Source organism: Equus quagga, chromosome 2, assembly GCF_021613505.1.
Source record: "Equus quagga isolate Etosha38 chromosome 2, UCLA_HA_Equagga_1.0, whole genome shotgun sequence".
Lineage (NCBI taxonomy): Eukaryota > Metazoa > Chordata > Mammalia > Perissodactyla > Equidae > Equus > Equus quagga.
The window spans coordinates 109,965,262-109,978,976 of NC_060268.1; the positions used below are offsets into that span (position 1 = coordinate 109,965,262).

At 34.9% G+C, this 13,715-nt stretch overlaps 1 protein-coding gene across 4 annotated transcripts in view; it reads right to left on the minus strand.

Moving 5' to 3' along the window:
• LYST (lysosomal trafficking regulator) overlaps window positions 1-13,715 on the minus strand; it is a 193,531-nt gene that overhangs the window by 42,361 nt on the left and 137,455 nt on the right. For all 4 annotated transcript variants that reach the window (XM_046651871.1, XM_046651876.1, XM_046651880.1 and 1 more), the window contains 8 exons: window positions 13,265-13,341; window positions 12,936-13,124; window positions 10,871-11,016; window positions 10,686-10,782; window positions 9,655-9,716; window positions 8,162-8,217; window positions 4,968-5,120; window positions 1,968-2,212 (listed from right to left, as the gene is read on the minus strand). In XM_046651871.1, the coding sequence (XP_046507827.1) occupies window positions 1,968-2,212; window positions 4,968-5,120; window positions 8,162-8,217; window positions 9,655-9,716; window positions 10,686-10,782; window positions 10,871-11,016; window positions 12,936-13,124; window positions 13,265-13,341 (1,025 nt within the window). The remainder of the gene's footprint in view (window positions 1-1,967; window positions 2,213-4,967; window positions 5,121-8,161; window positions 8,218-9,654; window positions 9,717-10,685; window positions 10,783-10,870; window positions 11,017-12,935; window positions 13,125-13,264; window positions 13,342-13,715) is intronic.

Genomic DNA, 13,715 nt, shown 5'->3' on the forward strand with positions numbered 1-13,715 from the left:
TTAAATGTCCATCAGCACTGTATAAAAATGTCTAAAAATAAATAATGTGCCATTTGCTCTTTTTTAAATTGACAAAAACATTAAACTGAATCTGATTTCCTAAAAACTGTCTTAACTAGGCCTGATTATTTAGCAGTTATAATTAAAATACTCTACTATACCAATAGAATATTTGAAGTCAATTTTTCTTTAAACTAAATAAAAGAGTATATTTTTCAAACTAAATAAGCAGAATATACTCTCATCAACCAGGGCTATTTAGTCTCTAAATGCAATTCATTCAGGAAAGGCAGGATAAATGCTAAATTCTTTGCTTTTAATTGCCACAATTCAAAAGCAAGGAATTTGTGTCTAGTTATATCAATGGTGACCAAAGAATTTAGTTTTGCTTTGTTTTTTGGACATTTAAAAAAGTATCATTAACAAGTATTTTTTTATTTAAATATGTTTCAATCAATTATAGTCTTTATTCTTTTTGGTGCTCAGATTTTCCTATCTTTGGCAGTGACAGCCACTTCAAGTTGATCTCTGAGTGCTTTATTTTCTTAAATTGTGGTAAAAAAGACAACACAAAATTTACCATCCTAAACCATTCTCAAGTACACAGTTCAGTAGTGTTAACCATATTCACACTGTTGTGCAATAGCTCTCTAGAACTTTTCCAGTGTGCAAAACTGAAACTCCACACCCACTGAACAACAACATCCCATCTCTCCCCTCCCACCACCCTGTTCCCCAGCAACCACCATTCCACTCTCTGCCTCTGAGTTTGACTACCCCAGACAACTCACACAAGCAGAATCACACAGTATCTGTCTTTTTGCAACTGGCTTAATCCATTTAGCACAATGTCGCCAAGGTTCATCCACGTTGTAGAATGTGATAGGACTTCCCTCCTTCTTAAGGTTAAATAATACTCCATTGTATGTATATACCACATTTCCGCCATCCATTCATCCACAGACAGACAGCTGGGCTACCTCCACATCTTGGTATTATGAATAATGTTTCAATGAATATGAGTGTGAAAATTTTCTTTTCAAGTCCTTTATACAAGACTATATTAGTTTCCTTGCTCTCTGATACAATAAAATATCCCAGGCTCATCTCGTATGTTTTCTTCTAATAAACGTAGAGAAAAATGAGAGAATAGGAAATCACCATTTTGTAACCTCTAGTGAAATAACTGACACAAGCAATAATCATCAATGAAAGAAACAAGTTCAGTGAGAGCCTGGACCCATGGATCAATCTAAGCATCATTAGAGTGGGATATCATCTGCCTCCTGATATGGGGCAATATAAAGTTTACACCAGCACCTAAAAAGGATTCTTGCCAAAAAAAGTTGAACCTGAATCTAATCAAGCCTTTACTTTAGAACTAATTTCCAGTCTCTCGTAAATACAGAAGCTAGAGGAAAAAGCTAAATAGTAACATGAAAATGGGGGACATCCTACAAGATAAATGATCTGTTTTTTTTCAACAAGCCATGTCAGGAAGAAAGAAAGAGAAAAAGACAAAAATGTGAAGGCTGTTCTAGATATATGTTTTGAGAGACACAGCAGCCAAAGGTGACATTGGGCCTGATTTAAGCAAATCAACTATAAAAAGACGTCTTTGATAAATCAAGGGACATTTTAACATGAACTGGATATTAGATAATAGCATAAAATCACTGTTGCTTTTCTTAGATGTGATAATGGCACTGTGGTTATGTAGGAAAATGTTCTATTTTTTTCCTCAAGAGATGTTTACTGAAGAACATAGGATTGACATAGATGTCTGTGATTCGTCTTAAATTAAAAAGGAAAAAAGATTGACGCAAGTTTGGCAAAAATCTTCATAATTGTTGGGGTGATGGACATATGGGGGTTCACTATATATTCACTCTATATATGATTAAGAACATTAATGAAATAAATGACGCACATGGATGAAGCCAAAAGGAGATGATGTTTTTAGTTACCTGTAGACTGATGGATCGCTGAGGTCAAGGGTCTCACTAACATAGTCAGCAAGTATAAACGGGAACACTGGATACTGCATAAGATCATTGAAGGATCGGCCAGCATGTTTGTTTAAGTGAGTCAAATACTCAAAATTTGTAATTTGTCCAGTATACCATAAGTTTGTTAGAGCAGTGATGTTGCCATATTCCAGAAGATTAGGGAGGTTATTTGTTAGTATACTGTGGTACACATCATCGCGAACCTACAAGGGAAGGAGAAAAAAAACATTTTATTTTTAGGCTTACTGAAACTTTTCTCCAAAGAATTCATGATATTATAGGCATGTTTATAATCTCAAGTCCCCCAAGAAAATTTTTTGAGAAATCTGTTAATAAGAAACTAAGAAAAAATTTACATATAAAAGTTACTTATTACAGATCTTTAAAAAAAACAATAAAGGAAAAAGAAGAAATTTCATCTAAATAAATGCAACATGAATGAGTAGAAAGAGCACGGTTTTCTGAATCAGAAAGACCCAGTCTGTGTTCCTGCTTAAACCCTTTGTGCTGCAGTCATGACACGTGTAACATGGTGGGGGGTGGAAATGATATTTATTTCATGAGAATGAAATAAAATATCCTATGTAAGAGAGGATATTTGATTTTCATTACTGATTGAAAACTAATACATGGATTTTCTTAGAGATTCACAAAAGTTCTGTCACAGGAAAAGGGTATGCTGATTTCTTCCGAAGCAATTAAATGACAATTGGTAATGAATGGAAAAAAACAGACGAGCCCGGCCTTTGCTAAAAGCAAATTTGAAATACTCATCTTAAATGTGTATATGCTTCAGGCTAGGAAGGGGGGCCACAGATGCAGATAATCAGAGATGGGACTAAAAGTCAATGAGAAGAACGAGAAAATGTGGCTACAGTTATGGAAAAGGCAAGATCACAGAGTGTTTAAGAACCTAAACCTGGAGATCTGTTTCACAACAATATGAATATAGTCAACACTACTGAACTGTACACTTAAAAATGGTCAAGATGGTAAATTTTATGTTATGTATTTTTAACCACAATTGAAAAAAGAAGAATAGGTTCAAGACAAAAAGCAAAAACCTAAACCTGTAGTCTAAATCTGAAGGTTGTCAACTGCTGAAGCTAAGGTTGATGGAAGGGAATTTATGACAGTCTGCATACTGAACTCTGCAAGAAAAAGGAAGCATTCATTCATTCAACAGATACTCATTAAGCACCTACATACTAGTATGTTCAAGGTGCTGAAGACATAGCACTTAACAAAACAAAGTCCTTACGTTATTATTGGGGAGGCAATGTTGGATGCTATTAAGTCCTACAGAGAAAAATAGAGTAAGGTAAAGGAGATAAGGGATGCTGGGGGTAGGAGTGAGAGAGAGGCTGCTATTTTATTTAGTCAGGAAAAGTCTCTCTGATAAGGAGACATTTGATCATGGAACCTGAAAAAAGTGAGAGTGAGTCATATGGATTTCTAAGAAGAAAGCATTCTAGGCAGCATTCCTGGCAGGAGTAAGCACAAAGGCCCTGAGGCATCAGTGTGTCTGCTATATTCAAGGAAAAGAAAGTCACCATGGTTAGAGTAGAGAGATTGAGGGATAGAATGGTAGAAGACAAGCTCAGAGAGTTAACAAGATGCCAGATTCTTGAGTGCTTTTATTAGGCTATTGTAAGGACTTTGGCTTTAATGGAGTGACACAGGAAGTGACTGGAGGGTTCTGAGCAGAGGAATGCCATGATCCCACATACGTACGTCAGCTGCTGCGTTGAGAACAGTCTGAAAGACGGGGGAGTATGGAAGCAGGGGGGCCAGTTAGGAGGGTGTTGTAATGATTTCAGCAGGAGATGCTGGCGACTGAGAGCAGGATGGTAGCAATGGAAGTTACCAGATTCTAGATGTATTTTGAGGGGAGAGCCAACAGGACTTATTGACAGAGTAAGTGTGGGAGATAGGAGAATAAGAGGAGTCTAGGATAATCCCAAAGCTTTGGGATTCAGAAAGATTAGAGTTGCCATTTACTCAGATGGGGAAATTATAAAGAGATTTTGGGGGAAAGATTAGAAATTCAGCTTTGTACACATTAAATGTGAGATGCCAATTAGACTTGCAAGTGAAGATGCAAGTAGGGAGTTAAACATTTGAGTGCGACATTTAGGGGAGAGGTTTGGGTAGTGATATGAATTTGTAAGCTGTTGGAACACAGATAGTATTCAAAATCACAGGACTGGATGAGAAGAGAAGAGGTCTGAATATGAGCCCTGAGACACTCCGAGGAAGCATCCGTGAACAGGACTGAGAAGGAATGGCTGGTGAGGTCAAAGGAGAACTAAGAGGAGGTGATAAGCCAGAAGTCCAGTGAGGAAGGCTTTTTTTTTCTTTTAAGAAAGAGAATAATCAGCTGTGTCAAATGCTGCTGATAGGTCAAGTAAGATGGGGACTAAGAAATGTGACCGTAGCATTTAGCAACATGGAGGTCACTGTGACCCAGGCCAGAGAAATTATAGGTGGAATGGTGAGAAAAAAATATGACTGGAGCATTTCAAAAGAGAATTGGAGGGGAGGAATGGGAGGCAGCAAGCATATACAACTTTTTCTAAGAGGTTGTCTATAAAAGAGAGCAGACAAATAGCAGCTGAAGAGATGTGGGGGTCAAGAAAGGGCTTGTCAGAAATGGAATCTACCATCAAGTTTGAACCACCCCCTTCAAGTTGGTTATGTGTTCATTCATTTACTTTTTACAGATACAGTCTCTTTGGGGAATAAGAATTTAATACAGTTTAGGAGGACAAAAATAATACTAATATAACCAAGCATTTACTTTAATTAGGACTAAGACATAAGGCAATTTTTATTTGATTTCAGAAACTGTGAATTAAAGTTTAAGTAAGTTAACCCTTCATATAATCAGTATGAGTAAAGTTACACTGGTTCCATGATCACTTCAAAAATAGATATCTATTAGAAAGCTGAATTTACCTTGGTGTTATCAAATGCTAATAGGAGTGTTCTACCATTTGTTAAAAAGATTTCTACAGCATTATCTCTCAATTGCCACCAACGCTTGTGAACTTCTTTAATTTCTTCATATGTCCAGGAAAATGATGCTGGCTCCAATTCTCCCTGAAGGTTCTAAGACAAAAGAAAAAGATGAAATTATTTGCATCACATGAAATATAAATAATCATTTTAATTTTAGATTTTTAAAAATTCTCAAAATGAAATGCAAAGTCTTTCTTTTGTGGCAAAATGGCAGATAAGAATCACTGAAAATCTTCCCACTACTAAACATTTCAAAATTCTGGGTAAAATTTAAGAAACTTAAAAAAATTAATAGACTTTATTTGTATTATTTTTTTAATAGACTTTACTTTGTTTAGAGCAGTTTTAGGTTTACAGAAAATTAAATAGATAATACAGAGAGTTCTCATGTATCCCCTTTCCACACTCAGTTTCCCTATTACTGTCTTACATTAGTGTGGTGCATCTGTTACAATTGATGAGCCAATACTGGATATACTATTCTTAACTAAAGTCTGTAGGTTACATTAGGGTTCACTCTTGATGCTGTATAGTTCTATGGGTTTTGACAAATGTTTAATGAAATGTATCATACAGAATAGTTTCACTGTCCTAAAATTCTCTTGTGCTCCCTCCTCCTTTCCTCCTTTCCCTATCCTGGCAACCACTGATCTCTTTACTGTCTCTATAGTGTTCCCTTTTCCTGAATGTCATGTAGTTGGAATCACACAGTATGTAGCCTTTTTAGACTGACTTATTTTACTAAGCAAATATTCTGTTAAATATAGAGCTGAGCTTGCAAGAAAGTAAAGGAAATGAAACCCCCAGGAGTCAAAAATAAAGAGAAATTTGAAAAACAGCTATAAGGAGGAAGTGACACTTTGGCCAACCAGTTGTGTATGTGTTCACATGCCCATACACCTACGCACACACTCCAGTTTCAGAAACTAAGTGACTTAGGTTAACATCCACTTGAGGACAAAAGATGAGGCCTTGGGTTCTCTGGATCACAGTGTGGCACTGAAATTCCTTCAGAAAGCTAAAACTCATGAAGGGATATGTTCCCAGTGAAAGAGCAGACAAACAAATGTGCCCATCAATAAAGAGGAATAACCAGGAAGCCTGTCTCTTTTGGCCTGGGGTCTGGTTGGAGAATAGAAAAAAAGCCTCTGCCTGAGAATTCATAACTATGGCTCTGCTCTCAGTTAAAATCAACCTATCTGCATGGCCTGGGAATTCCCAAGCTATGAAACAGTTCCCATGCCCCTGAATCATCCAGCAAAGGCAAAGCAGTCTCCTGTAACTAACACCGCATTCCTGCAAATACAGCCCCACTGAATGCAAGCTCACAAACCAGTGTGTAGCAAGTAGCTACATTCCCTTTCTATGTGGTTAGCAGAGGAAGTAGATGATAAGTGTGTACGGGAAAGCTGGATCTCCTGCAGAGCATTAATCTTAGCCCCATATTCTAGAATGAAGAGTTAGGGGCATAGGTCCTACACCTCCTACCGTCACTGGGCTCTTCCCAAAGTACAAAATCAAGAAAAACTTAAAAGAACACATCTAAATCTTTTGTAAATTGCAGTTGAATACATGAATGATGTCACTTGATGCTTTTAATAGAAAATTCATGAAAAAAGCTTCTACCAAAGTTTAAAACTAGTTAGAATTTATCTGATCAAATAAAGCTGTATCCTAGCTTGTTTTTTTCCATCAGCTTTCCCTTTTGGAAAACTGCATGTACTTATGCTTTTGTGTTGGCTAACAGGAAGCTCAGAGCAAAATTTAGAACTCACTTGCAGTAGCTACCTGATCCCAGGCTCTACATCTTTCCAAAGCCTTATTTAAAAATCTGAAAATGTGAATTGCCCTGCTTTGTGTTTGCTTTACTACTGTACTGAGTCCCAACTAACTTTTAGAAGTAGAAGCAAGAAGTATATTACAAATAAAATGTTTTAATGAAAATGTAATACTATCATACTTAAAACCAAATTGCTCCTTGTTTAGCTTCAACATTCATTCATTCATTCGTTCATTCATTCACTCCACACACATTAACTGAGCGCTATGGGCAAAGTGCTCCACTAAGTGCTCTACATAAAATACATCTGTATAGGACAAAAGGGGGCATGGGATTTTTGTACACATATTTAAAATGCAAAGTAGTAAATGTCATATAAGAAGTAAGAACAAATGCTACAAAAGTACAGAGGAAGGAAGGCTCCTTCAATCTACTAAAAAGCAAGGGTATTTTTAGGAGAGTTTTAAATGTGGAAAATGTCACTTTTTGGACCCAGAAAAATGTCGGCTTATATATCAACTATTAAATTCCTTCATTACTAAAAAGATACATCTTGAAAGATAACATAACTATACTTTTACTAGCTGGGATAATTCTGTGGTAATAGCTATAGAAATCATGAAAGAATGCCTACTTAATTTTTGGCTATATTAAATATTTTCATGATTTTTTTCCACAGTATTTGTTTTATAACCAAATTCTGTTTTCACTTAATTTCTTTGAAATCAAATATGTATTCACTGTTAAATCACATATAATCTTGTTTAGTGTATCCTTAGGAATTCCTGGCTTTAGAACTTTTTGAAACAAAAAGCCTTATTTCTCCTATTACACAGATCTCCAAACAATATTTTAATGGAATACGAGCCAAATGAAACGGATAAAAAGATTTACTATACAAAAAATGTGAATTAAGAGTCTTTTTTGTTATTTTCTGATTAATATCAGCATTTCCAGAAGAATAAAAATTATGATTACTAAGCTAAATGAGTATCAAGAATACTTAAGCTATGTACTTGATAGTAGACTGGGAGTGTCAGGGGGGCAGTTATTTGTCACTACAGAGGACAGTGTGGGAAAGAATGGACATAAATCGAAATAAGAGGAGCACTTCAGAATTTGACTCATAATACTAACTGCTATGAGACTCAGACCATAAGCCAGAGGAGATGGCATGGTCTTCTTTCTAAAATTAGCTTTAAAAAAATGTTTGGAATTCAGACCAGTCTACACATAGAGGGACAATAAATGTACTCTAATAGTTCTACCTGCTCTCTGGTTACACTGAATTTATACATTTTTTTGGAATTCGTCTAGATTTATGTAAGTGCAAACTTAAGCCTCTACTCACCGAACTCTCGAGTGTATCAGAAGCATTATCTTCTACAAAATACATTCCACATTTACCTGCAGAAAATAACTGGATATGAGTTTTAAAATGTATGTGCACTATTACCCTATACGGTTGAAAGCATGACCTCTGGAATCAGTTGGCCTGAATTTGAATCTCAGCACCCAGAAACAGTTCCTGACACTCAATAAATATTTTTGAAGGCATCCATGAGCTCTTGGGAAAGTTGCTTAACCTCTTTGTGCCTTAGTTTCCTTATTAAAAAAATGAGAGGGAAGGTTACTGTGGGAATTAAATTAGAATATATGTAAAATGCTTATTAACAGTGCCTGGCACTCATTTTTTAAAAAATGTAGGCTATTTATTATTACCAGTATTCTTCTTATGTGACTAGCATATTCATTTGCTTTATTTTGTCACACATTAACTGGAGTCAAGTTGTAAATCAAATTTTCTAGCAAGAGTAATCCTTAATTATTTTGCTGACTTAAACACTCAATAGGTCGAATAGGCCTTAAAAGATAGCCCCCCAATTTTTCCTGCTTCATAGGCTGTTGTTAACACATGTCCGTATGTCACGTATCCAAATGGTAGGAACTCCTTGGAGCTCTGCATTGCGTGCTGGTCCCCACTGAGCACTGGTATGGCTGGCTCAGAGAAGGGTACCAGCTCCATCCTTGTGACCCTGGGGTTCAGTCACGGCAAGCTTGAAGCTCCGCATCTTGGGCTTTGGAGGCTGGAGCTTTAGCCTACAGCAGGAACTCTCAAATTTGAGGGTGAAACAGAATTGCTGGAAGGCTCATCAAAATGCAGATTGCTGGGCCCCATACACAGAGTTTCAGGCTCAGCAGGTCTGGGCTGGGGCCTGAGAGCTGCATTTCTAAGAAGTTCCCATGTGATGCTGATGCTCCTGATTTGGGGACCACGTTTTGAGAACAACTGGCCTACAGCATACAAATTGGTTCTTCAAGGAAACAGACACCAAGGGGTATAACTTTATTCCTTCATATTTTGAGGAAAAAATTTCTCACCAAATGTAACTATATAGGTATCCATGGATCGAAAATTGGGCCTTTCTCTCAGAAGCACAATAGAAAATGTAAATTATGAACAATCTCAAGGTGGATATATTTCTTATGCATAGGTATATCTGTTAAAACAGTAGGCATATAAGTATACCAATAGTTCTTCACTTTAAAAATCAAAATTGATATATAATAAAAGCGATGGCTAAATATAAAAATGTATACTCATGAAGAAAGCCAATTTTATAAAAATTAAAATGCTATTCATGTGCCTTTCAGAAAATGACTGTCATTTCTTTACATTCATGAATCACATGCATTCTACATAATGTCACAGCAAAATAACCTATGTGATATTAGAGAAAACTTATTTGATTGAATGGCTGTGTGTCAAATAATGCTTCAAATTATCTAAGAATAAAATACAGCAGGGTGAATATGTGTAAAACTCTTCAAAATGTGACTTACCTAATAACAATTCACCAGCTGTCTCTCTAGATGGTGCAACACTGATGCATCTTCGATTCACTCTGTGAAAACATATTTAAAATGACTATGATTAAATGTTTTGATCAATTTTACAGAGTGTAAGTTTTATTTTATCTAGTAAAAGACTTCAGAAAAGCAGACAAGTTTTAAAAGCATGAGATGTCTTGTCCAAACCCACAGGAAAATATTATCTCATTTTTTAACATTCTATAGTAGAGGAGAAAATGACTGAAACTTTAAAAAGACGACTAATAATCCCTATACTCTGTATGCAGGATATAGGCATTCAATTATTTAAAGGAGATTTCAGTATTTTCTATTTTCTAGTAAATAAGCAAACATTGGGTCATGTCTCTGATATTTCAAACACATAAAAGAAGCCTACTATTCTAGGAAAAACACAGATTTAGAATTGGAAAAGTTCCTCTACTCTTTAGTCAAGTCACTTATCTTCTTTGGGTCTCAGTTTTTCATCTGTAAAATGGGCATGTAATAACTACCACCACAAAAATAGTGACAATACTATCCATAGTTAACATACACTGACCCACTTAATACTTAACAATACTATGATACTTCGGGTGTGATTATCTTACTCATGTAACAGATAAGGAAACTGAGACAGAGAGGCTAAGACTTGCCCAAGATCAGACAGCTTGTAAGAGAAGGAAGGAGAATTGGAACCTTTAATGACTATACTAGATTGCCTCTTGATGATGCCACCAGCAGCACCGTATACTTCACAAAGTCATTAGAAAAGTCAACTATGAAAATATATATATGCAAACAAGGGCCAGAGCACGACGACTGAAGTCCAATGAGTCCTTGCCATCAAAAATGTCTACTCCTTTTGGATTTTGGCCATTCAACCTTGTCCTCTCTTGAGCCATGTTTAGGACCTTTCCTAAACCACAGCATTATCTAAAATAAATATTACATAAACACTACAGTAAACTTAAAATCTTTAACTCCTTCAACAAAAGAGAGAACACCTTATGATTCAAATTTACCTTATAGATTCACTTGCAGCTTTGTCTTTTACAGTAGAAGAGAAGGAAGAATGAGTTTTGTCTTCAAATAAGTAAGAGAGTGGTGGCTTGACCACATCTGTTGAGGGAAAAAGTACATATTATCTTTATCTAATGACCATAGTTATCTGCTATATTTATACGTTGAGTCAAGAAGCCACTATTACCTCCTGATTTTTGTCTATCCCTAAGGAGATACTTATTTGGAATAGTTAAGTAACATCTCTGTAGACGCCTCCTCTCTCGATTTGGCCCCTCTGTTGGATCCAACTGCCACGAAGTTGGATAGTAGGTGGGATCATACCAGACTGCTCTGCAAGTGAAAATAAAAGAACGTTTTAAGTGGCAATCTGAAGAAGTACTTATAGCTTTTAAAAAAAATTGTTATAAAAACTGAATAAATAAATCAAAATGGATCTATTCAATTAAAAAACCCAGCTGTTTATATATTAGATTAGGGAATGCATACACATAGTTTCTAAAAGAACGACATAAAAAAAATAAGTGCCCTTTTGCTCCTGAATCCTAGTCTCCCAGTTCCCCACCTGGAGGCATGCTCTGCTACCAGGTTTTTCTATCTATTAAATTTTTAAAAAGATATATTCATGCCTACTATGAATGCTTTAGCAACATGTATGCTTTAGTGATACATTGGACTTAATATGGCTAGCTAAAAGAAAAATCCATTTTCCAAATTAAGTTTTTACATTTCCCATTTTGCCTACTAATATAACAAATAAAATTCGTTCATTTCTATAGTTTAAATCACATTTCTTAAAATGCTTAAATACAAAGAAATATTTTAAATGAAAGAGAATAGTTTAATCCTATTAAATATATTTTTAGAAATAGATAAGAGGAAAAACATCACCCTTAATTCTACTACCCTAAGCATACCAAAATACTGGTAGTGGTTATTTTCTTCATTTTAAAAATTGCAGTTATAATTATTATGAATATACATTTCTATATCCTGCCTTCTTTCACTAAATACATTATAATCTTTATCGTCATCATTTAAAGCGGCTAATATTGCATTAAGTGGATAAATCATAATGTATTCAATCCTGTTACTATTATTATATACTTAAGTTGTTTCCAATTATTCACTAGCATAAACAATGCAGAGATGAAACCTTTATGTTTATTGCCTTTCCATATTTTGAGTATTTTCCTTAGGATAGAATGACTAAAATAGGATAACTGGAGCTTGAAATAAAATCTTTGTACGGTTTCTGACATATATTATCAAAGCATACAATGCCACGAAATCTCTGACCAGAGATGAGGACACATTTCTTCCTGCTGTGGATAATAGCACCTAAAAAAATTTTGTAACATAAAAGTTAAATATGGTATCTAAAGGTTTCAAAAAACCAAATTAGCCTCTAGCCATATTGGATATTTTCCCATCTGTTTATTAATTGTATTTGTCTTATGTAAAGAGTGTATTCACGTCTTTTGCTCATTCAAACTTCTGGGATCTTGATACTTTACTTTTAAATCTACATGAATTTTCTAAATAATAAAAATATTAACTGACATATTTGCTGAAAATAAATTTTCATGTTTTATTGTTGCTATGGTTGTTAAATAGATCGGAAAAAATTAAAGTTCAAATCCATTCATTTCTTCTTTGTAGCTTCTTCTATTGTGTTTGAGTTTAGAAAGTGATCCATCCATCAGAGAGTTGATAAACACTCTATTTTCTTCTACTTTATAAATTTTTTGATTTTAATTCTTTTGTTTACCTGGAATTTGCCTTAGTGTATAATGTTTAGTTTTTTGAGCACCTCAAAGTCATACTAACCAGTTATCTTAACCAAATTCAGAGAATAATACTTTAGTTTCCCTCTTTTCGTTATTTGTATTTTTAAATTATATTATTAAAGTCTTAGCTAGAAAAAGATCTATTTCCCAACTACCCTCTTTCAGTGATTTTTCTAGTCTTTTACAAAGATCAGAATTAAAAATTAAAGCCAATATACAGATTTTACTATCCAGAAGAGCTAATGCCTCTCTCTCTCATTATCTTCCCCACCCCCAACAATTTTTAAAAAATATTCTCATAGGATTATCGTTCAAGATGAAATCATAAGTGATTAAACAAAGAACATTTAAACTAATGAAATAATGTTATGAATCGTTATTCTGGAAGAATTACATATGATTTTTAACATCAATAGATAAAATATTCATGAAGACAACCTGAAAATGTCCCACTTCGCTTACCGATCATGCGTCAGTTGTTGGATAAGTTCCTGCCAATGTCTGCTAGCACTGAGATCTACTTTATACATTCCTCTGATATGCTGGATCACCTTTTTTCTCTCAATTCCTTGGGACAGAGACACTGCCTGGGTGATATCTGCAGCAATTTTGGATATATCCTTTGATTTTGAATCAAGACGCTGAAAGAGACTAAACAAACAAGATTGCCCATAAGTAAGCATATGTAGAACATTAATGTATATCAAAATATGGCACTTTAACACTAAAAGTATATGTGAAATCTAATGCATTCCTAAAAGACATAACTTTTAGAACACATAAAATCCTACCTTTGTTGATTATGATTAACTCTTTTCTGCCAGGTGGTTTTATTCACACCTTCTTCAGTTTCATATTTCTTTTGTTCCTAAAAGATTTGGACAATATACCATATAAAACTTATCATTTAATGGTGGCACAGAGCCCAACAAACTAATTTTAAAACCAAGTTAACAAAGAAAAAATATTCCCCAGGAGACCAGAATATTAAACTATATTAACCACTTAAATAATGTTGTATTTCCCCTTTGTTTCCATACAGTCTAGGTCAAAGAAATTAGGTTACAGTAGTTAACCAGGGTGGCCACACCTGATAGGTTTGCATAGTTGCTTGCTTTCCTATTTTGCTTTTTCATTAACGAACCCATAACTCAAGGTTTATGCTTCAACTTGCTTGCGACTATAAAAATCTTTCCTTTGCTGAAAGCTACTGATAACAGACAAGAATGAATAGAGAAAAAA